Source organism: Mytilus californianus, unplaced genomic scaffold, assembly GCF_021869535.1.
Source record: "Mytilus californianus isolate M0D057914Y unplaced genomic scaffold, xbMytCali1.0.p SCAF_8, whole genome shotgun sequence".
NCBI lineage: Eukaryota > Metazoa > Mollusca > Bivalvia > Mytilida > Mytilidae > Mytilus > Mytilus californianus.
In genome coordinates, this window is record NW_026262734.1 from 69514936 (window position 1) to 69537727 (window position 22792).

Here is a 22792-nt window from a genome sequence, read left to right on the forward strand (position 1 = left end):
CAAAAATCCTGTTGTTCTGAATATTTTCTTTTTTAAAACAATCTTTTATAGAAAAATAAGTACCAAGCTTCCCTTTTTCTGAGTTAATTGTTTGATACTTCAGTCTATTCCAAAATGTTAAATAACTTTCACATAGTTTGTTTTTAACATACTTACATAAAGAACCAATTGATTGGTCAAAATTTGGTAATTTAATCTCTCTCTGAATATAATCTATACTAGAGTACCATGTATTAACATTAGAAATATGTAATTGTTTACAACACATATGGATGCATCAAATAATAATCCTTCTGTCAAACCTTCCAGTCTATGACAATATTTTAACATTGATAAAATTATAGTAAAATAAATAGGAAATCTACCAAGCTCTGACATCACAGCTATGTTACTGGACTTTCTGTTTACACCAAGAATTTATTTCGTAAATTTATTATGAGCTTTTTCAGAAGAATCCTGACCAAGAACTTTTTCTAATATAGAATCATTATTTTTTTTACATGCAGCTGAATCAGTACGAAACATTTCCCATATTTCACTGCCATATAATGTTTATTTTGAAGAATGTTTGATTTGTAACAGTATATATGTTGTGTTTGTCACAGATCATGTTTTTGATTTATATGGCAATAAAGTATTTGATTTGAATAATATGGGTTTAATTCATAAAGATGTAAAAATGTGGCAATAACTATATTAGTATAATAGTCCCAGGGTTAACCAACCCGAATACATACATTTCATCAGACCGATGGGTAATTTTTTTCAGTAAATGATAAGAAAAGACACGTAAGCTTTACATATTTTTGTGAAAAATAGGAAGAGTTATTGTTCTTATGTTAACGCAACGTGTAGCGTGTGTCATTTTCTCTGGTTAACCAACGATAAACTTTTGTCACAAACTTAACCAATTCAAAAATCAATATTTTGAAACAATGTATATTCAAATGTATGTGTCTTTATCTCAACACCTTTCTTAGCTTGGCGGGGAAATGTTTTAGAGGTATAATTGGAAAATCAAAATTTATATCGTGATGCTACCTATTTAAGCCAAGTACTAATAAATGATTTTCAAAATTTCGACCATTTTTTTCTGTGTTGAACTAGTTCCAGACTGAAACTGTATATGTCCTGAACCAGCTTTTAGTAAATGACAGCATTATTTCATACCTATTGTATTGCCGTTTATTATTTTTCAGTTTAATGTTTACTTGTAGATGTGTTTTTATCTGCCATAGCATCTAAATTAATTAGAAACGAAGCACCACGAACTAAGCTCACGAAACGGTACTCCATCCATTCATTATATATGCATATAAGAAAGCATTTAAAAAAACATTATATATAATGCTATGTTTTTTTATTAAAAGCAAATAGGTGTAAACCAGCTATATGGGTAAAGCTATATGGGTAAGATTGTGAGAAAATTTCAATAGATTGTAGTAAAGGTTTTAGGAGGCTGAGTTGTGGATACATCATGTTATCCCAAAGAAAACCCCATAAATTATTCAGATGAAGAATGAAATAAGAAATGCAAAAGCAAAAGCAAAAGCAAAAGCAAGTACATCGATATCATGAGATTGAGATTCTGTGAAAACTTTTGAATTCTGTCTTGCGGCGCAGGAGCAATTGTGGATACACAAGTTGGACAGAAGGACCCTCGGATCATACGGACTATCACTTTATATATATATCGTTCGCCTAAAAATTGGGATATAATATTAATTAGGTTTTTTTCATGAATTGATGAAAATTTTTGGTTTCTTCTGTATATTATTCCACTTATCAATAACGAAGTATAAATGTGCTCGTCCCTGCTAAATTACATCATTTTGTGAGTATTGGATGTAAGCTTCTCAGGGCAGAAGATATGAGACGATTACATCTGATTTGCATAGAAGTAATAAATAAATATGTAATCTTTTCTCTTGTTCTAAAAAGAGCAATTAGTTTTGATAAAACAGGAAAAGTGTCTTTATCTCAAATTTTCCAGATGCAGTAACGCTTTCAGAAGATGATTTGTAGTTATGGATTTCAATGAAATCTTATTTGCGTCTATTTTTCTGTCATCAAATTGATACCTTATCACTGCTTTTGTGTGGTAATATGAATCGCTGTTCGTCTTGTCTTTTACTGGTTTTATTGCCAAAATCTGAACTTTTTGCTGATAAATGATAACACTTCTATGTAAGTATTAGATACACCTTGAGGGCGTTAGCCCGAATGGGTGTATTTAATTTACACCAAGATAGTATTGTCAATGCAGAATGATAGTTTTCAATAATTTAGGAGGGGGTCTTTCATCGGTTTGACCATATATTATCGAAAAGCATGATAAATCAGGCCCGTATCCAAGAATTTTCAAAAGGGGGGGTTACATAGACTCGAGACAAACAAAATCTCAATTTTATTAGTCATAATTCAAACAGAACGTATACTTGAATTGAGTTGCACCCCACCTTTTTTTTACAATCAATGTATTTGAATGGGGACATATAGTTGCCCCCCCCCCTTTTTTATAAATGGCTGGATCCGCCCCTGAGGCCAATTTCATTTAACGACATCTGTAAATAGGGATCATGTCCTTATACCACGGTATTTTGAAAAAAATCAACCTTTTAAATCAGTGGTATTAATCAGCGTAATGTGTGCAAGGATTTGTATAGTAAGTACTCGCAGAGAAAGCACTATACAACTCCTTGATGTGTGCACTGTCATCAGTAACAATGCTTAACTAAAGAAACAAATATATGTATACAAGTTTAATAACTTCAGGAAAATTTGAGATATAAATAGTATAGCACAAACGGAGGGTGACCTTTGACACATTTGCCGTCATAAATATCAGCCAATCAAACATCACCACATCTGGTTTCGGTCATTTATAAACAGTGGAATATTCCATTACAGTCATATTTTTTAATCATAATTTGCATAAAAGAACCAATGCAAAAATATAAAAATCAAATTAATAAATTTGTATTGGTTTAGATATTGGAAAGTATACAAAAAAATACATATTCACTCCGAAAAATGTTTACGCAGTTAACTCCCCCTTTTTGATGACGTAGATTCTTCCTTTACCTAACACGGCAGCGATTCTGCGATACCAGTTGTACGGTGCTCCACTGTTCTACATCGAAAACTCAAGCCAGAAATTATAAAATTTCTCGCTTGAATTTTCAATAAGCTTCCATAACACTAAGACTGCGTCAAAGGGTACACCAAAGTAACAAATTCTATGATTTGAAAGGATTTTCGTGAATGTTCTGACTTGTCTTTCGTAAAAACTGATTTACATTTCACCGAAGTATGGAAGCTTCTCATACAAAATCCGTGGAGGAAGTGTTGGATTATTTTAATGTTGGGGAAGAAACTGGATATACAGATGACCAAGTGAAAGCTGGAATTGAAAAATATGGCCCAAACGGTAAGTATTTAGTGAGACGTCATTCACATGTGTTTGTAAAAATTCTCCATTATTCGAGTCCAAAGTAAATACACGAGTTTTTTATGACACGTTGTCGTGAATACTATTTAAATATGTTCATGTTTTTTACGGGTTAGATTTTCATATTTAACAAAATGAATTTTAATTTCTCTTTCAGAATTACCAGCAGAGGAAGGTATGTATTGTCATATGTTATCTTTTAGTTTGTGTTGAAATAAATCAACTTCCTATTTATTAAATTGTGTGTCAACATTTCAGTGCACATGTTCACAACTATATGTCCTGTAGCTTGGGAGTAAAAAGTAGATTATTAGTGTAGTTTTCCCTATTGTAAACTATCAAAACTGGCATGAAATTCAAGTTAAGATGTAATAAACTTATCTAAAGTGTTCTTGCTGTTGTATGTAGAGGGGGCTTGCTTTTAAATGCACAAGATAGGACTAAAAATATGGAGAGGGTACACAGATTTTGTGTATACAGAAAAAAATGTTTTTTTCATGATATTTGTTTGTTTTTGTTTTAACAAAATTTAACAAAAAATTGCATACAAGTCTGTGTATTTTGATATGTTCACCAAGGGGTTAACCCAAGAAATCTGTGAAAATAGGTAATTAATACCCCCATGAATAATTATGAATCCACATATTTTGAATTGTAGAAATTTGTTGCTTCACTGAATCAAATAATGTACCAAACACAGTACTACTATTATGAAATATTTTATGTGAATGAAATGAGAAGGTATACATGTACTTGATTTTATTACATTTATTATAATTTACACAACCAAATTATATGTACATTGTACATTCAAATTGTGAAAACTGTTTACCTAAAAGAAGTTTGATACATGCACAAACCCAGCTGCTTCCTTACATCTTTAAACTGGAATGAACGTCAATAAGATATTTAGAATAATTACCTTTGCTTTAGAGTACCTTGAAATGGCTCATTCATCAAGATAAATTTATGTAATGTCTTTTGCAGGTAAACCTCTATGGGAATTAATTCTAGAACAGTTTGATGATTTATTAGTCAAAATTCTTTTATTAGCAGCTGTAATATCTTTTGTAAGTATATCTTGTTAATTAAGCTAGAACAGGAATCAGCATTTCCAAAACTAAGTCTGTTAACCGTTCGGCCAAACTCAAACAAAATGTTGCGTGTCTGGTGATACAATTCTTTATCTGAATAGACTGGTAGGTACATTGTAGGAACCTCAATGGTAACTGGGGAAAAGAAATATGGTCACTTTAGTGTTCTGACTGGCATTAAAACCCTCCCAAAGTTGGGTATCTGTTGGGCTGTGAGGGATGTATAAGTACACAGCCACGTCTGGAAAAATAGGGACGTTAAATCTGATGCATTGTGTAAAGAGAGTGCAACACACACTGCATGTTAAGGGCACATTTCAACAACTCTTTTAAGTGGTCTGTAGGTGGCCTGTTGTAAGTCTGAATTTCTGTCCCTATCAAATGTACTCTCATTGACAGTCTAAATTTCCTGCCTTTCAGCCTTGTTGTCCCCTAATTCAGGACCTAACCATTGTATGTATTGTATATTTGTTCATGTCCTGAACATGCACAAAATATTTGCCACTGGAGGATAAGCAATCACCATTGTAGGACCATTATTAGAATTTCAGTATCCATTGTTAATAACTTAGTCCCTAGATTAGTTGCAATAACATTGTTATTTTCAAGGTCATTCATTTTTATTATTTTTCTACTTTTCTACTTTTTTGGAAGCAGTGTACCATGTGTACATAAGCCCACCATAAAGTTTCACATTTTATTATTGGCAATGGCAACATTACAATGCAATTCAGATTACTATCATATGAGGATTCCTTGAAAAGATGGTTTTTTGCCATGGTATGTCTGACAGAAATCATACTAACTATTATAATATAAAAGATCAATGGTTTAATAAAAAGAAATGGAGTAGTCATAAATGACAGCTGATCCCGATGGTCATTATTATTATTTATTTATTCAAATCAGTAACTGTGGCTTAATTTTGTTGTAGACCTTTGTCACTGAACACGAGGCATCAACTGAGAAAAGATCATTGCTCTATGATTTTAAGTTGCTTAGATCTGAATTTTAAGGCTAAACTTACATGTTGGATGAAGAGTAAACACTACATTGTATTATGTTTTTAACTGCCTTAGACAAGGGGATAATTATGTCTATTAATGGTAAAAACAGAGCAACGACGAGGGGGGGTTTTAGCAACCTTGACTTCCCATAAGGGTCTTGCACGGTCAATTACTAGCAAGAATGAAGTATTTATTATTAATTTTTATTATGAAATGGCCACAGTGGTTAAATATTCAAACACAATTTATACAAAAAAATGAAAAAAGAATGCATAGATAGAGGTTGAAGTAAACTTTCTAATATTTCAGGTATTAGCTTGGTTTGAAGAAAGTGAGGAACAAGTAACAGCATTCGTAGAACCATTTGTGATATTGACAATTTTAATTTGTAATGCTGTAGTAGGAGTTTGGCAGGTATGAGAAATCTTTAATCATATACATGTTTTCTATTCCTAAAGTGGTGCATGTGCACGTTTTGCTTCTGTTCACCCCCTGTTAATTTGTTTAACAACTCTGGTAAAACCCTTAACAATGAGAGGGAATAGCATTAAGATGTCTGACACATGCTTGCTCCATGGAGTTGAAAGAAATTTTGTGAATAAAAAAATTGCCACATTGCTCATTCCTACAATGGGGGGGGGGGGGGGGGGGATTAAAATTTAATAAAAAAGATGCAACCTAGAACACATTTGGGAAGATAGAATTTTGCATAAATGACATATCAGTGTCACTGACAAGTCATTCTGTTGGAGGACTCTGTATATCAATCCATTCTTTTCAAGGAAGTTCTTAAGTTGCATAGAAGAGCTTTCATGAAAAATGAAAAGTAAAAAAGTTGACATTTGATATTTTGATTTGGTTATACATTTGATATTATGATTTGGTTAGAACAATAAAAGTCTATCTGTCAGAGAATAAACAACATTTACTGAAAGGAGCTATATACATGTACATGTATGTATAGACAGAGGTACAGTCTTCCACAGTGAACAAGTCTTCCTTGTGGCAAGCTGTGAAATGCATTTAGTCTAGAATGTTATGATTGATTACAGGGTTCTTTTTAAAAATCAGTTCAACAATATCATAAGGTGCTTGCTGTGGAATATGCACGTAAACATTTAGTGGAGAGTTAAACTTGTTAAGCAACTATTTACAGTGCACACAAGGTGTTCACTTACAAATCACTTGCCTTTTTCCTTCATGCAAAGCTTTGATTCCTTGTCTGGTTTTGGCTATATTCTGGGTTTTTTGGTTTGATCAGCTCTAACAGATCCCAGGTTAGGCGGGGGGGGGGTTGACTCGCCTTCAAACTTGTTTAACCGCGCCACATTCTGTATGTGCCCGTCCCAAGTCAGGAGCCTGTAATTCAGTGGTTGTCATTTGTTGCTGTATATCATATTTGTTTTTCGTTCATTATTTTGTACATAAATCATGCCGTTAGTTTTCTTCTTTGAATTGTTTTACATTTGTCATTACGGGGCCTTTTATAACTGACTATGCTGTATGGGTTTTACTCATTGTTGAAGGCCGTACATTGACCTATAGTTGTTAATTTCTGTGTCATTTGGTCTCTTGTGGAATGTTGTCTCATTGGCAATCATACCACATCTTATTATTATATTTTATTGTTAAAATGTGCATCTTTTGAAGTAAAATTGGTACCATCTATATTATTGCTGGTTTTGAATGAACCACTGTGTAGTGGATTGTACCCATTTTCACCAGCTTTCACTCTTTCAAGATTTCATTTCTACCAAGCCATTTTGAAACCCTCATTTCTCCTTCTTGCTTACTAGAAGAACAAATGATATATCCGGTGAAAAACAGAATGTAACTTAAATTAGAAATGAACTTGTTGACATTGATACAGGGATCTCCTTGACCTGTTTTATGATTGCGCACTGTCATCGTTAAATTATCTTCTGCCATGTTCAAATGATCCCCGTCATTGTTAAATAACTGCACTGTGATTGAAAGGTTTAGTCAAAATCTGTTTTTGTTTTGCTACCTGCCACCATTTGTTAGCAATTACAAAAAATGTAATACATCGCGGTAAGAACAATACCACCACGGTAAAAAAATATACATCGCGGGCCCACGGTCCTTTAAGGCCCTGTGGAGAACACTGCTGAATGAAAAATAGTATTTTAGCGGAGTCACACACAGTGTGTTAATTCATTACATTGATATATATATATACATGTATATAAAAATAAAAGACCAAAGGATTTAACATTATAAGACATAATGGATAAATGTATCATTTGTGTGTTGTGTTTGTGATGTACTTAGCCAAATAGATTAAAAGGACATTATGTAAACTTGTTAACTTTATAAATGACATTAACATAAGAAGTCGTGTGAAAACTTTTTTATTGGTGTTTTTTATGAATATTCCAGAAAAATTATGCCAATAGATTTGATAACCTATTGTTGTTAAATGTCAATTTAAATTTCAACACATGTATATTCTTATGTCTTTTGGAGATTTATATCTACTAGTGTAACATGCATTGTATTAAAGGGTTCAACAAAATAATGAACAGCAGTTTGAAAAGAATTTAAATTATTGTCAAAATAACATAGTTTTATTATCCAAAAGCTTTGATGTATTTTGTTTATACATGTATATATTTTAACAATAAGGTTATTGTTCAACACTGAAAAAGTATTATTTATATTTATGGTTTATAATTATTTACAAAATGAGTGTTTACCAAAAATGACAAAGAAACTAGTACATTTTAGTTAATTAAATTTAATTATCTTAGAAGTGTATACAATTTTATGCAAAAGTTATAAGAAAATACATGTACATGTACATCAGACTGATTAAAATGAAATAATTGAAAGAGACCAGGCAATGTCATCATTCAATTTGTGCCTCTTTCTACTAGTAGTTTGGTCAGGTTTTCACTGTAAAGGCATGGCTTTTCCTTAATTCCTATACACGCATGATTTAAATTTGGTAATTATTTTTTTTTTTTTGTAATTGATGTCTCGTGATTAGTGATAAATTTATTGTAAAGAATCCTTTTCCTTTTCCCCCTTTTGCAAATAAATAATTGGAAATCATTACAACCCAACAGTAACAGACAGAAATTGAAATATGTAATTTATCCACAATTACCCTGCAGTATAGAGATTTTTCACATTAAAAATCCTATTTTCAGTTTACATATATAGGTTTATGTACATGTACAGTTAAACAGGCACATTGTAGATATATTGTCTTGAATGTCTTCAATAGTTTTAAATACCAAGATAAATAAGTGTTGTATTTACAATCTTTAAGTTGTAACAATATTTTGTGTTTATTTTGTGATTTAAAAAAAGGATAAAACATTCATGTTTATACATGTATACACAAAAATGCAGCCTGTATGTCTTTCTTAACCTAGTTCCTGAGGCTACACAAGTTGTACAAAAATATTAATTATAAATAAGTGAATTAACAAATTTATATCTACAAATGTACACAATTTGTTTTTAAGAATTTGTTCAGACATTTTTGTTGTTTTAAATAACAAAATCAGAAAAAGTGCTGAGCAATTGCAGCAAATTTTCTTCTGAGGTTTATGCTTCTTTCCTTATCTTCTTCAAGAAGATGGAAAGTTCATTAGGGGGACAAATACAAATGTATATGTGCTTACACATGACCAGGATGGTATCATAGCAACCTAAATCTAAACAACATTTTTCTCACCTAACCAATTGGCAAAGTTAATTTGCTCATCACTTACAATTGCAAACAATGCACCAGAAAGAATATGGAGCAAGGATCATAGAATAACAGACGACAAAAGTCTGGGAAAGTCATTTGATTATAAAGCAAGATGGAATTAATGGAGTAATGATTGTATGCCACATACAGATTTTGAGTCATAATTAATTTGTAAATTTTAAGCTGGACTTTTCTTATTTTCTTATGATTTTAATAGTTTTCCTATCACCAGATGATTATGTTGTGTAGTTTTGAAAAAGGTACAACTACCTTGTGATTAAGCTAAATAGCTAGTTTGCCAGTAGCTTTTGAAATCCCCACAAGAAGACATGAATGTTACACAAAATGCTAGTAGACCCCTTGTTAGTGTTTTAACATCATCATTTCTGCGTAGAGCTTATGTTGAAAAGTAAGAAAGAAGTAATGTATATTCACCACACCCATTGAAATGTACACAAATCTGATCAATTCAAAATGTATTTGTGAGCTCAATGATCACTTAGCAACAATCAATTTTGGCAAGTAGGGCCAGTTGAAATGAATATTTTCAGGTCCTCCTAAAATTATCCTGCTGCTCTAAATGGAAATCTGCAAAATATTATCCTAAGTTTCCTGGTCCATATATTTGGCCAGTCAGAAATTCCTTTTACTGGCCCACCTTAGATTTCAATGGCCTAGTGCCAGTGTTTACGTCCAACCCTGATCAACTATGCTTTATCAAAAGTTACAAACATAAGGGAAACTTGCAATCTAAATGTATTACATCATAACAGATATTTGGATGCTAATACAGTCTTTTGAAAATGTGCAGACTTCAGAAAGTGAACTTTACATGTGTTACTTGTTACATAAATAAACATTTTCTGACAGATAGTTATAGACAGTATAACAGATGTTCATTATGACTTCATATTAATGAGTTTGATAAATAGGACTAATGGATAACGATATAGATGTTCAATATATCATGTATATTGGGTGGATTTTCCCTTCTCACTTTTTCACAGTTTGGGCCCCAATGTTATCTGCATTACCGTTACTAAAAGCTCCTCACATTTTTAGGTATTTATACATCCTTGGTTCCAAATTTTGGGTTTGAGCTTCTTGATGAATATAATTCCAGAAAAGCGCATCAGGAACACAATTCATAAAGTGCTATTTCCATTTATTTGTACATTAGGATTACATATAAACTTTTTGTATCTTAATGATGCCATGTGTTTTTAGTTAAAACCATCAGTGTCCCTTGTTGAATAACAACCTGCACATTCCTGTGTTTCTTGCTCTTTTGACTTGATGCATGGTGCAACATTCATTAAAACTAGATTTGGAAATTAAAATCATTATGAAAAGGATACCAATGTTTATTCAATGCTCTATTTGTGTGCATTTCAAAACTTTGAGACATCTTTTTCATCAGTGGGCTTTAAACCCAACATAAATATAAGAAAGCTCAAAGTAGGTATAACTATAGAAACATGAACCTAAAAATTTCAACAAAAAGAGTTGCTAGAACCAGGGAAGGGTCATTGAATAAAAACAATATTACTTTTTTTATTACCTGAAAATTTCTCAATTATCATAATCAATTTATTAATATGATGTACCTGTGAGTATAAATCAGTTGGTAAACAACCGTCTGGTACTCTTAAGGAACTTGCAGTCCAGCAGCAGAGGTATAGACCCAGTGTTTACAGGGTTTTCATTGGCTGCACCTAATTATACATGGCTCGGAACATGGTGCATCAGAAGATTAAATGTTTAATCAATGGACATGTACAGAAATGTTTGAAGCCAATTATCTTTGATAATATCAATTTTATCTTTTATCCAGCTGAGACAAACTTCTGTGGATAATTGAATGACTAGATATTATCAGATTATTGGTCTTTTATTGATGAGTTAAGGTCATCTTAGAAAGAAGTATTAGACATTATTCTTTACCAACAAGTTAAAAAAAATATGTAAAGTACCTTTATCCAAGAGAATGAAAATGACAGTTCTACACTTTACTAAATTTACTGTGTTTGAAGCCATTTAAGGTCATGTTGGACAAAGTCTAAAAGCAGCTAATTACAGAAATGTGATTGGCAGACAGGGAAAGTGGGTACTTTATTTGTGTACAACTCCTACAGTTTTTAAACCAGATCCCAGAAACTTCACTGGGAGATGTTTCACATACATGTATTTTGAAATTGGCACCTGCTATTATGGAATTGTTTGAGGATTTTTTTCTCTCATTTTTCCAGACTTGGAAACTTTGTCATTTTTCTACATTGTTTAGTCACTCACAAATATTGCAAGGCCAGCAATTTGAGGCTTTAGCCCATTTTCCGGATTTATCTGCATCAGGAACACTTAAAGGATGAAGGGATGAATTTGGTTTGATTTGGTTATTTTTTTAGGAGAGAAATGTAATTGGTTTAATGAATGAAATTTGAATTGAAAGACAAATAAAAAGTAATTATTTTTAGGTTGTTCACTACTATTTAGGCTAATTATTTCAAATATATACAGGTGCTGTTGAGTTTTGACTCCTGAGCGATATTTTCAGACACTAAAGAAATATATTTTGATACATTTTTGATGGTATTTCTGATTGACTTTGAAATGAACCATCAAGGTTGCAGAAATTATTGCTGATTACATGTGCTTTCTCTGTATGTTTTTCATGCTTTTGTATGATGCGTTTTCTGACATTTCAAGGTGATCAGAATACATCAGTATACACACAAGCCACTGTTACAGAAATAGTACACCTGATAAGATTACTGTCTTAATTTGTTGCATTCTTTGCTGTGCAATTTGACGTCATTGTTCTTAGTGTAATTGATAAAGATATAAGAAATTATGACCCAAGCAGGGAAATTTTTACAATTTTGACGTCAACTCTGTTAAGTATAGTCATAAATATTCATGAATTGTATTTGTTTAAAACCTATATAGTTAAGATTATCCTGTGCAGGGATTTAATTTTATACCCTGTTGTTTATTTTCATCAATAGTTTTTATTTATTAGTCTATTCATCTTTATTTATAGTACATAATTACATGCTCTAAATGTAGGCTGCAGTCATCCTGAACTTTAAAGTCAGGTCTTCAATTAGTGGGTGTGGTCATTTAAACATGTTTAATATTCAATTTTGTATTGCTGATCTGTTGAACCATTAATTATTTTGGTACATTTCTAGTTAATTCATATTAGTAAATTGTACATGAATAACCTAGATTAAGCTTTAAAAAAAAGTATATACATTGTACAAGTTATTGGGACTTATCTCCAAGTTGTACAAGTATTTGGATAACAATGTTATAGTCCGTCTGTTCGTCCTTCTGTCTTTAGTCTACCTCATGCAAATTTTATGAAACTCATACACAATGCCAAGAACCACATGTACAACTCACAGACTCGAATTTGGGTTGTGAGTCATTTACTGTTCTAGAGTTATGCCCCTTTTTAACTTGGGAAAATTGCAAAGCTTGAACGGGGCATTCGTGTCCTCAGACACATGGATCTTTTATTTTCTGAAAATCAGAAAAATTGGGTAGGCGGATCTGTAAACCAAAAAACTCCTACTGTTCAAAAGCTAGAACTATTTTTTCACAAATGACAGAATCTTGATCTTAATCATTTTTAGTAAAAATTATACATGCAGGATGCATTGTTGCTCTGGCACTGTTCTGGCTAAATCATCCTACAGTATTTAAGCTATTGCTTTAGATAATGCATGGTATTATAACATATATTTAGAGAGTTTATATTATTAAGATTTTGATTTTCTTTAAATTGTGCACTAATGACAGAATGCTTAACCTTTTTTTTGGCAGGGGCTGCAAATGTGTTTTTAAGATGCAACTATTTCCTTTAAATTGTACTTCAACATGACTGTTTACTAAACCTGATGTTTGTGGCACTAGATTTATGCATGCAACAGGGGCAATATTTTTGTCTAGTTCTGCAGCGCCTTGCATCTTATTGGAAACCATTTTGTTTCAATATTTTCCCCACTTTCAAAGTAATTAAAATATTTCAGAAAAATCAAATGAATGTTTAACATTTTTGTCATCCCAGATTTGTATGACTGTTTAATACTAACGAACATATATTTTATTATACCCCGGCTTTAAAAAAGTGGGGGTATACTGTTTTACCTCTGTCTGTCCGTCAGTCCGTCCATCCCATGAATATTTTTCGTCGCATCTTTCTCAGGAACTACAATACAATTGCAAGGATTTCTGAAATTTGGTTTCAGTGTTTATATAAGTCAGCTATACCGTGTGATGAGTTTTCAGATTCATCACTCAACAACTTCCTGTTTGCCGTCAAGTATTTGGGCTGGGGGTACCATCAGTGAGCAGTAGCTCACAGTTTCACTTGTTTTGGTCTAATTATAATGATGATTAGCATGAACAGTTTATATTCTCATCAGATATATAATTGTTGGCAGCAGTATATATTGGCCAGGTTATTACTGTCCAGTAATATATTGTCTAAACATACAAAAGTTTACTTTATTTATCCAGGGCATTGTAATTTGTTCAAACACATTGACCTACAATGTAAAATGTGTATAGCATAATTGTAAAGATTAGACTTGCATTTATATTTTTTTGTTTCAAAACAGAGGAAAATCTGTCATGATTTATATTATCGGGTCTTTTCTTCAAGTTCAATTAAGCTGTACAGAGCAAATTTCCAATACGCCAGTTCCAAGATACGGTAGTTAGTTGAATCTGTCATGTGACTTCCATCACCACATGTAAAAATGTAGGCATCATCACTTCCAACACATGTTGAGCATGCGGGTGAAAAACTCCGATGCAATACTTTCTACATAGATTCTATCTGGTAAATGAGGTCATAAGGGCGTGCGTAATTGACGATCTTTTGCTGGTGAAAGACATGATTGGATTCGAGAAATTTCCAATTTTATATAAAACTCTTCTGAATTGTTTCATATGAAATTTATACCTCTGAATGACATATAAGATGACTACTGCAGATAACAGGCAGATTTCTGCTTTGTTAAAATGTCAACTCATCAAAATATTGATTATTATTATTAATAAGAAAAATGTAGCCACTGTAGAGAAGATGTGCTGTCATGTCAGAACTCCTGAAAATCATTACTTTTATTCACATTGTTGCATTAAGTATCTCTAATTGAATGTCAAATTAATGTCTTTATCATTTTATGCCTTAAAATATTCTTTATACATACTTAAAGTATTGTTGTATTGGTTGCCAAGGTGAAACAGCTCTAGTGTGTGCACACTGAACATATGTAAATAATGTATAAATAACTACTTTTTCCCCCTGAAAATGACTTGATTGGAAGTCAAAAACTTTATGAAGCCTGATCATTACTTTTCTATTTTGAAATTTTGGGAAATGTTGCTTTTTCATTGGGAACAAAACTAGAAATTAGCAACAGTTCAAATAGCAGGAAAAGCAGCCTATATAGCTATCTCTTAAACTGGGTGATAGGGAAAATTCTCCATGTTTATCTCTCCATTTCAGAACCTAAAAAAAATTATCTTCAGTTACATGTAATTTGTCTTATCCCAAATAAAGCAGTAATTTTAGCGGACTTATGAAAGAGGCAATCTTTGGTGACATTCTTTTAATGTTAATTAATCTAAAATTCCTAAGTTGAACTGTATAGTATGACCATTCTTTTCCATCCTCCAGAGAATGCAGTACAATATGTAAGATATGTCACTTGAAAGTTGAAAAAATGCATCCTCTGTGGTTTATCATGCTCATCATTTTTTGCAGCAATCAAAACAATAGTACATGTGACCTTCATCTCATTGGCTAAGAATCTGGAAATGGAAATCCATCTTATTGCATGTGTTAATTTTTTTTCAAGATCTGAAATTAGATATTGGCATTTGCATCATATATTTTTCATAGGATTAATGTAAATACTTTTAGTTTAACATGTCAAATGTTGAAAAAAGTAATGTTGTCTAGTTTAAATGATTTGAATTGACTGCCGGTTGTCTTTTGTTTTTCATAAAATCTATTATTATTCAAATGAAATTAACATTGTAATGATTAGTAGAACTTTAAAACTCCATTCATAATGCAGTTAAATGTTTGAGATTGATACACTTGAGTTAATTTAATTTAACTTTTTGAATATTTTCATCTGGCATTAAATTCTCTTATATAAACTGAATCCTGGCATTGAGGGTATTGTATACATTGCAGTGTTCCAGCTTGAATCTCAGGGCAGAAGGGTGCTAGTTGTCTGAAAGGGCACTTTAGCGTTATAACCCAGATTTTAAGGGCAATGTTGGACAGTGTATAAATTACCTTGAATATTGCTAGGCTCAGCTGGAGAACATTAGTTGTATTTAAACCATATTCAGAAATTAATGTGTTCTTGATGTTGGTTCCAGTAAGAATTTTTTTTCATCAAATTATCATACCATGAAGCAAAGCAAATCATTTTGATGTTAAAGGGAAAATTCGCGATTTTTTACTTATCATCTATTTATGTTCATAATACCATTAAAAACATATTCACCAAGTTTTATCTGGATATGAAAACTAATAAAGAAGAAAATTGGGAATTATTAATTCTATTTATTCAAACTTCCTGACTTATGTGACGTAGTTTAAGTCTTTTTGCATGCCGGGAGTGGATTAATCTCATTTAAAGTCTTTTTCGTTAATCATCTAATAACGCGATTTAAAGCACATCAACGACTTTTGGTGTAGCTATTAACCAACTAACAATTGAGAAAGAAAAGTGATCAGCCGTGCATTTTTTTAAATTAAAATTTACGATTTATATTTTAAGGATTTCTGATATGATTATAGTAATAAAAGCAAATCATACAATAGAATTTTTTTATGATTTTTTTTCGACGGATATTTTGAACAACATATATAACTGATAGTATAATAGAAATTCACGTTTGTATTCCCCCCTATTACTTCAGTCGAGGATTTGTCTTACTATATATATCCTTGCTTCAGTCTAGTACTGTGTAAATACAATGCATGTGTATTATGCTGACACCACCTGGTAAAGGCGTGGTTAAATTCACAGTAATTAAAAGATTAGCATTATATAATTTTAATCCTTTGATCTTCACTAGAGTGGTGTTTGTCCTCAAGGGTTCACCGTTGCAGGTATGAGACAGATTTTTTTTAATTATTAAGGGAGGAATATGGTGGCAAAATACCTTAATCGCCGTTATATATATATATTTTTTTAACATTTTGCATTTGCTCAGTTTTTAAATAAATAGGTGAGTATTTTGTTGTAACATCGAAATTCTGAATCACTTTTAATAAAATAATTATATAAATATTATAAATGGCCCACGAAAACGAGCGTATAAATCAAAACAGTACTATTTTAAATTATCATCGGTAACCTTGAATATTTAAATGTGCAGAGAAAATTATCAGTTACAAAAATATAGTTTTGTCGTCCAAAGCAATCTTCATTTACCTAATCAGAAAGCCCTTATTAAAATATTATAAATCTCACAACGTATTTATATAATTCTTAAGCTATTTGACCAACGATGTTTAAAAAAAAAAGAATTGTTACAAAAAAGTATTTTTAAGTGCACACCAAAGTGCTCCTCAGTAAGGAGTTTTATAAATATAACAGGTGAGACAGGAGATGATCATATTTTATATTGATGCAATAATATATTGCAGAAGGTATAAACAGTTACTTTTTTCACAAATTATTGTTAAAAATAAATTTGTTGAGTGCTCCTATGTCAGGAGGATTATAAAATACAAGAAGTACTAAAAACAGGAAGTGAATCTTGTTTGTGTTCAAAGTACAAATTTCTTTGATTCCTCTTTAAATTTCATACTCATGGTTATGAAACAAAACATTTTTTACCAATTAAGTCAAAACTATGTATGCCATTAAAAGTGTTAAAGATTTTATTTTTTATGTTATGCCTACTGAAATAATTTTTTTCAGGTGTACATGCTATACATAAACATTACAAATGGATAACATGTGGACATTTCATTCTGTATTAAATATCTAGTATTTGTTCAATTATCTTAAATCCACTAATTAGCAGTAAACAATCATTAACAAAGGTGATAAAACTGCCAAAACACTAGGTATTTAACTTAATCCCATTGTCAGTTAATTAGTGTTACACAATCAGGTAACAATTTTACTGGAAACGCTGGTAGGCATGAAATTTGGAAATTTTATTTTTTTGAAAAGGCAGAGGGGTACATTCTTTTACTTTGGAGGGCAGAAGGGTGGGGGTAAGGGCACCAAGGGCGGGCCGCCCTTCTATTTAGGGCAGGCGGGAACACTGCATTGCAAGAAAAACTATAGATCTGATATCCTTTGATAAGGTGAAGGGAGAATATTTTTTTTACAAGTTTAATTAGTATTTTTGATTGAGGTGGTTCTTACTGAAAGTTTGTGAAGACAAACAAATATAGAAATAAGAAGATGTGGTATGATTGACAAGAGACCACTTGACACAGAAATTAACAACTAAAGGTCACTACGGCCTTCAACAATGAGCACAACCCATACCGCACAGTCAGCTTTAAAAGGCCCCGAAATGACAAATGTAAAACAATTCAAATGAGAAAACTAACGACCAAATTTATGTACCAAATAATGAACGAAAAACGAATACACAGCAAATGACAACCACTGAATTACAGGCTTGTGGCTGGGTTAAACTAGTTTGAAGGCGCTAACCCTCCCCTTACCTTTGGAAAGTGGTGTAACAGTACAACAAAAGAAATGCTCTCAACTATAAGTAGTAAAAACTAGAAAATAAACAAAATTATCACATTTTTCTTCCTTTCTTTAATTTCTCATGAGTTAGCAATAATTTTTGTGACACTTAATCTTTTCTTTTTGTCCCTGATTCTCAAGTTAATCTGGGTATTTATATCTTTTGTAAATATAAAAATGGAGAAAATGACAGAATGATGTTGATAAGGAAAGTAAGAGTAAACTTACACCTGTTGTTGTTTTTTTATTCTGTTCTGTAAACCAGTACTGATTATTTTCGATATTGATTTTATACATATTTGCTTTAAAGTTCATAAAGGATGCCTTAAAATGGTTTTATGTCATGATGTTTAATGATGTTCCCTCACTGGGCTATTCATGACATTATGAGCTGCACATTTGGTAAGAAAAGATAGAGTCTTTTAAAGGACTATTTCAGTGTTTCTTATATTTGCATCTTATTGAATTCTAGCTTGAAGCAATATATTCAATGATCATTAGCAAGTCAATGATTTTTTTCCACTAGGTTTAAACATTGATTTATATGATTGAGTATCCAGATAATTTTATACCAAGCTGAAGTTTGTACTACACTGAAATAATGCAATAAATTAATTGTTTCTAGTAGGTGGTGCAATTGTTGAATTTTCTACTTATCTATCCTACATAGTCCTTGTTTGTTTGTAGGTTTTCAAGGTCCTTGATATAAATAAATTATAGTTGTAATATAACTTTGTAAATTGTCTTGTTCTGAATGAAAATTTCTATCTCGAGTATTATTGACCATATGAGCACATATTATACATGATAAAACTAATTTTCAATTGAAAAAGTTGTTTGCATAGATTTCTAAATATAAATGGTAAAACCTATGAAATAGATTAGGTTCCCGCCCAACCAGTTATACTGGTGAATTATTTATGAATTATTTTCAAGCCACAGGTCTATGTCAACAGATTTCCATCAAATTTTATAAGGATAAACAATAAAGATTGAAAGTATTCTATAGAAAAATATTGTGTTGGGTAAGTGTTATTAAATTCTGACCAGTCATTGTCAGCAATAAGGCTCATACCATTGTGAGTGAATTACAACTCTTTGTGGCAACAAGGCCATTGTTGGATAGAGGAAAAGACCAACTAGGTCTAGCACAAATTTTGGATAAAGCATTGTTTATGAGTCTCTGAATAATCAAGCCACCCTTTTCCTGGGATCTTTCAATATTTACAAATGCAATGTATAAATGTTTTTGAACCTCTCTGTTCATTCCAGATATCACTTATTCCACAGTTTGTGTGAATTGTCTTATCTTACACTTAGCATATTTATTTTCATCCTTTGTGCTGGTTTAAAAATACATTTTTTGCACAGAAAAACAAATGTTCAAACCGGTTTTGTACAGATAAGCATATGTTAAAACTGGTATTAGTGTTTATTATAAAATGTAAGACTCTGACCTTTCATTCAAATCTATATACAGGTGTGACAACAATCTTTACAAAACAAGTAGGTGACATTGATTTTCAGTTCCAAGAAATAAGATCTAATGTATATTATCAGTAGGGGTATCATTATTAACAACGTATATATCGATGTTAGAACTTATTTGGCAGAAACTTATCCAAATGAAGTGAAAATTAATATTGTTCACATGACTTAAATTTGCACTAATATTGAACAGCAACAAAAGGTTGCAAGTGCATTCATTTTGTCAAAGCTAAATTTAAGAGTTTACAATGGATGTTTAAGAGTTTACAATGGAAATTTAAGAGTTTACCTGTATTAATGAAAGACTTCAAAAGTAGTCATTTTCTTTTCTTTGTGATCCACAACCTGTATTTTAAAATCTCTACCTATCAGATGTCTTTTTCATGTAAAACCTGTAATTTGTGTTTAAATTATGTTTTTAATATCCAGTTTTATACAAAATATTTCATATCCAGTTTGATACAGAGTATATTTTGTAAACAAGTTAAATGACCAATAGATAAAGTTGTTAAAATACATTTTAAATCAAGTTGAAATACAACAAATTTGCGGTGTTGGAAGTGTTTTTCAATGCGGATTGCTCAGAAACAAAAAAAATATCTAAAATATAAGGATGCTTTAGATGCATCACTACTTCATGTATATAAATATTATAAAATTTGGATTTCTAAAACAGTAACCATATACTACACCATTGTTTTTTAAGTGTGATTCTTATACTGTGTAAATCATTTGAACTAGAACTGATTTCAATGGATTGATGGGTATAGGGTGGAGGAATCATTGCTAAATTATACATGTACATGTATATTCATAAGGGATTACTGAATTTCTAGATGCAATCAAACACAGTAATCAATCTGATTATCATTTATTTGTACATGTTACATGAATCAGTTATCTTATGGCATTACACAGTTATTGCCTCATTCAATGCAATACTGTTTAATGTTATTTTTATTTATCATATACTAATTAGCATTAATATGACAGATTTTGCATATGTGTAACAAGCAGAAGTAAACTAGCCATAAATTCACACCCAGGCTGATAACCAATAGCATTGGCATCGGAAGTATATGATAAAAAGATTAATACATGTCCTTTTCCATAATGGCCTGGGTACAATCCCTTTACCCGTATCAGCCCTCAACTAACATCTTGTGCTGATATGGGGGTCTGGGGGTGATACCTGGGCCGATATGGAAAAGGCCATGTATTAATCTGTGTGTAATCATATATGAAATAGGTATATAAATATTCATGAGATGTGCATTGCAATTGTATGAAATGGTACATGTACTTTGTTATATCTCATTAATACAGTATTGGGGACTAGCACTTGTACATTTGCAAAAATCTGGTCCAGGAAGTAAGAATCACTTCTCTGACAAAGCTTGTCTTGTAATTATATATAAGAGCCAGAAAAAGTTGTATCTAGAGGTGTCTTGAGATTTTCCAGTAAATGTACTCTGGATTCATTTATTTTTGTGGGAACCAATTTTTGTGGATTGAGGAACAATTGTTTTTGGTGGAACTTGATTTTGGGGTTTTGCCAAAGTCTGCATACAAAGCTATAGAAAATTTGTTTTATGTTGAACATTCAAATTTGTGGTCACTATACCCACGAAATCCATGAAAATTGGTATCCCACGAAAATATTAATGAATCCACCGTATTGGACACTTCTAAATGTTATATAATGTTTTCAATGTCCAGGTGTATCAAACAAAACTTTAAAGAAAAAAAATATTGAACAGGACTAAGGGTTTGTATGCCTGTCTCAGACAGTTGTTTGGTCCAGACAGGAATATCTTATTCCATAGCAACCACATGATAATTACATAAATATAGGCTGAGAAATATGTGTTACATGTATAAGGTTACTGGGTAAATTTATTTCCATGATCATCTACAATAGTTAGTGATTTTACATGTGCATGCTGCATCAATTGTGAGTGCAATGTAATCTATCATCATGTTTATTTTTGTCTACAAGTTATTCACATTTTATTGACAGAGATCAACATCTACAATATTATGTTTGTAAGATGACGGAGAGAAAAGTTTCTTCTTTGAAGAGCAAATTAACAAATGACGTCAGGAGTGTCTTAAATTTCTGCTTACAACATTATGTTGTTTGATATTTAAATAAAGATAATAGAAAAGTAGCCAAGAGTACCATTAGATAATACTGAAAGAAAATATACAGTTTCTTTGTCTTTTTTCAGGAAAAAAATGCAGAAAGTGCCATTGAAGCATTAAAAGAATATGAACCAGAAATAGCTAAAGTAGTTAGAAAAAGTCATAGAGGAATCCAGAGAATACGAGCTAGTAACTTAGTCCCTGGAGATATTGTAGAAGTCTCTGGTAGGTGATTAGAGTAGAGGATAGCAAATACTTATATATTATTCTAACACATACAGGCCATTTATAAAATTTTTCGACACATTTTTTCTAGAGAACTACAAATAAGACCTTCCTGAATTTTGTTATTTGGCTTCATGTCAACATGCTATACTGTGTAATGTGATTGCAGAATAATTTTTCTTCAACTTCCTATTATAACGAATATTTAATGTGGGGTCTCATTATTGAGCAATAGCTCACAGTTCTACATATTCATTCTGTATATCAAGAATAATGGACAGAAAAAGAAGAACACAATGTTTTGTTGTCAAATTCTTAACAGTTCTATAATTAGTTATATAACAGCCAAAAACATACTTTGAATATTTTGGTTTCATTAAGAGTATGTTTTTAGAAATTATTAGTCCCCTACCGACAAAGTCGAAGGGGACTTTAGATTTGCACTCTGTTCGTCTGTCTGTCCATCCGTCAGTCCAGCAAATCAGTTTTCCACACTTTTTGTCTTCGTGCTTGAAGATATTGATTTTATATTTGGTGTATTGTTTTATCATGACAAGTTACAGATCAAGTTCTAATTTTGTTCTGGTCTGATGATTTTGTGCAGAGTTATGGTCCTTGGACTTAGAAAATTCACTCAAATAATCAGTTTTACGCACTTTTTTTTCGTCATGCTTGCAGATATTGACTTGATATTTGTTATATAGTTTACACCATGACAAGGTATAGACCAAGTTAGCATATTGTTCCAGTACAATGAATTTTTAACTGGTAAGGGACTATGTATTGCCATGCAATACTCTCAGAATGCTTGTTCTGAATGGATATCATTTTAATCTAAATCGATGAACATTAAGATGTCCCCATCTCCTAGTGAAAGAAATAGGATCAATGTATGAAAAGGG

The 22792-nt window shown here is 31.6% G+C and overlaps 1 protein-coding gene across 6 annotated transcripts in view; it reads left to right on the top strand.

The window, feature by feature from the left end:
- Positions 1-2931: 2931 nt before the first annotated feature.
- Positions 2932-22792, top strand: part of LOC127712158 (calcium-transporting ATPase sarcoplasmic/endoplasmic reticulum type-like) — an 85060-nt gene continuing 65199 nt past the window's right edge. For 4 of the 6 annotated variants that reach the window (XR_007986974.1, XM_052218441.1, XM_052218436.1 and 1 more), the window contains exons 1-5: positions 2934-3430; positions 3609-3626; positions 4439-4521; positions 5862-5966; positions 21752-21890. Coding sequence is in view for 5 of the 6 variants with exons in the window: in XM_052218441.1 (XP_052074401.1) it covers positions 3313-3430; positions 3609-3626; positions 4439-4521; positions 5862-5966; positions 21752-21890 (463 nt within the window). In the remaining variant the exon portion in view is untranslated. Of the gene's footprint in view, positions 3431-3608; positions 3627-4438; positions 4522-5861; positions 5967-21751; positions 21891-22792 lie in introns of all 6 variants that reach the window. The other 2 variants (XM_052218437.1, XM_052218438.1) reach the window with 2 other exon arrangements.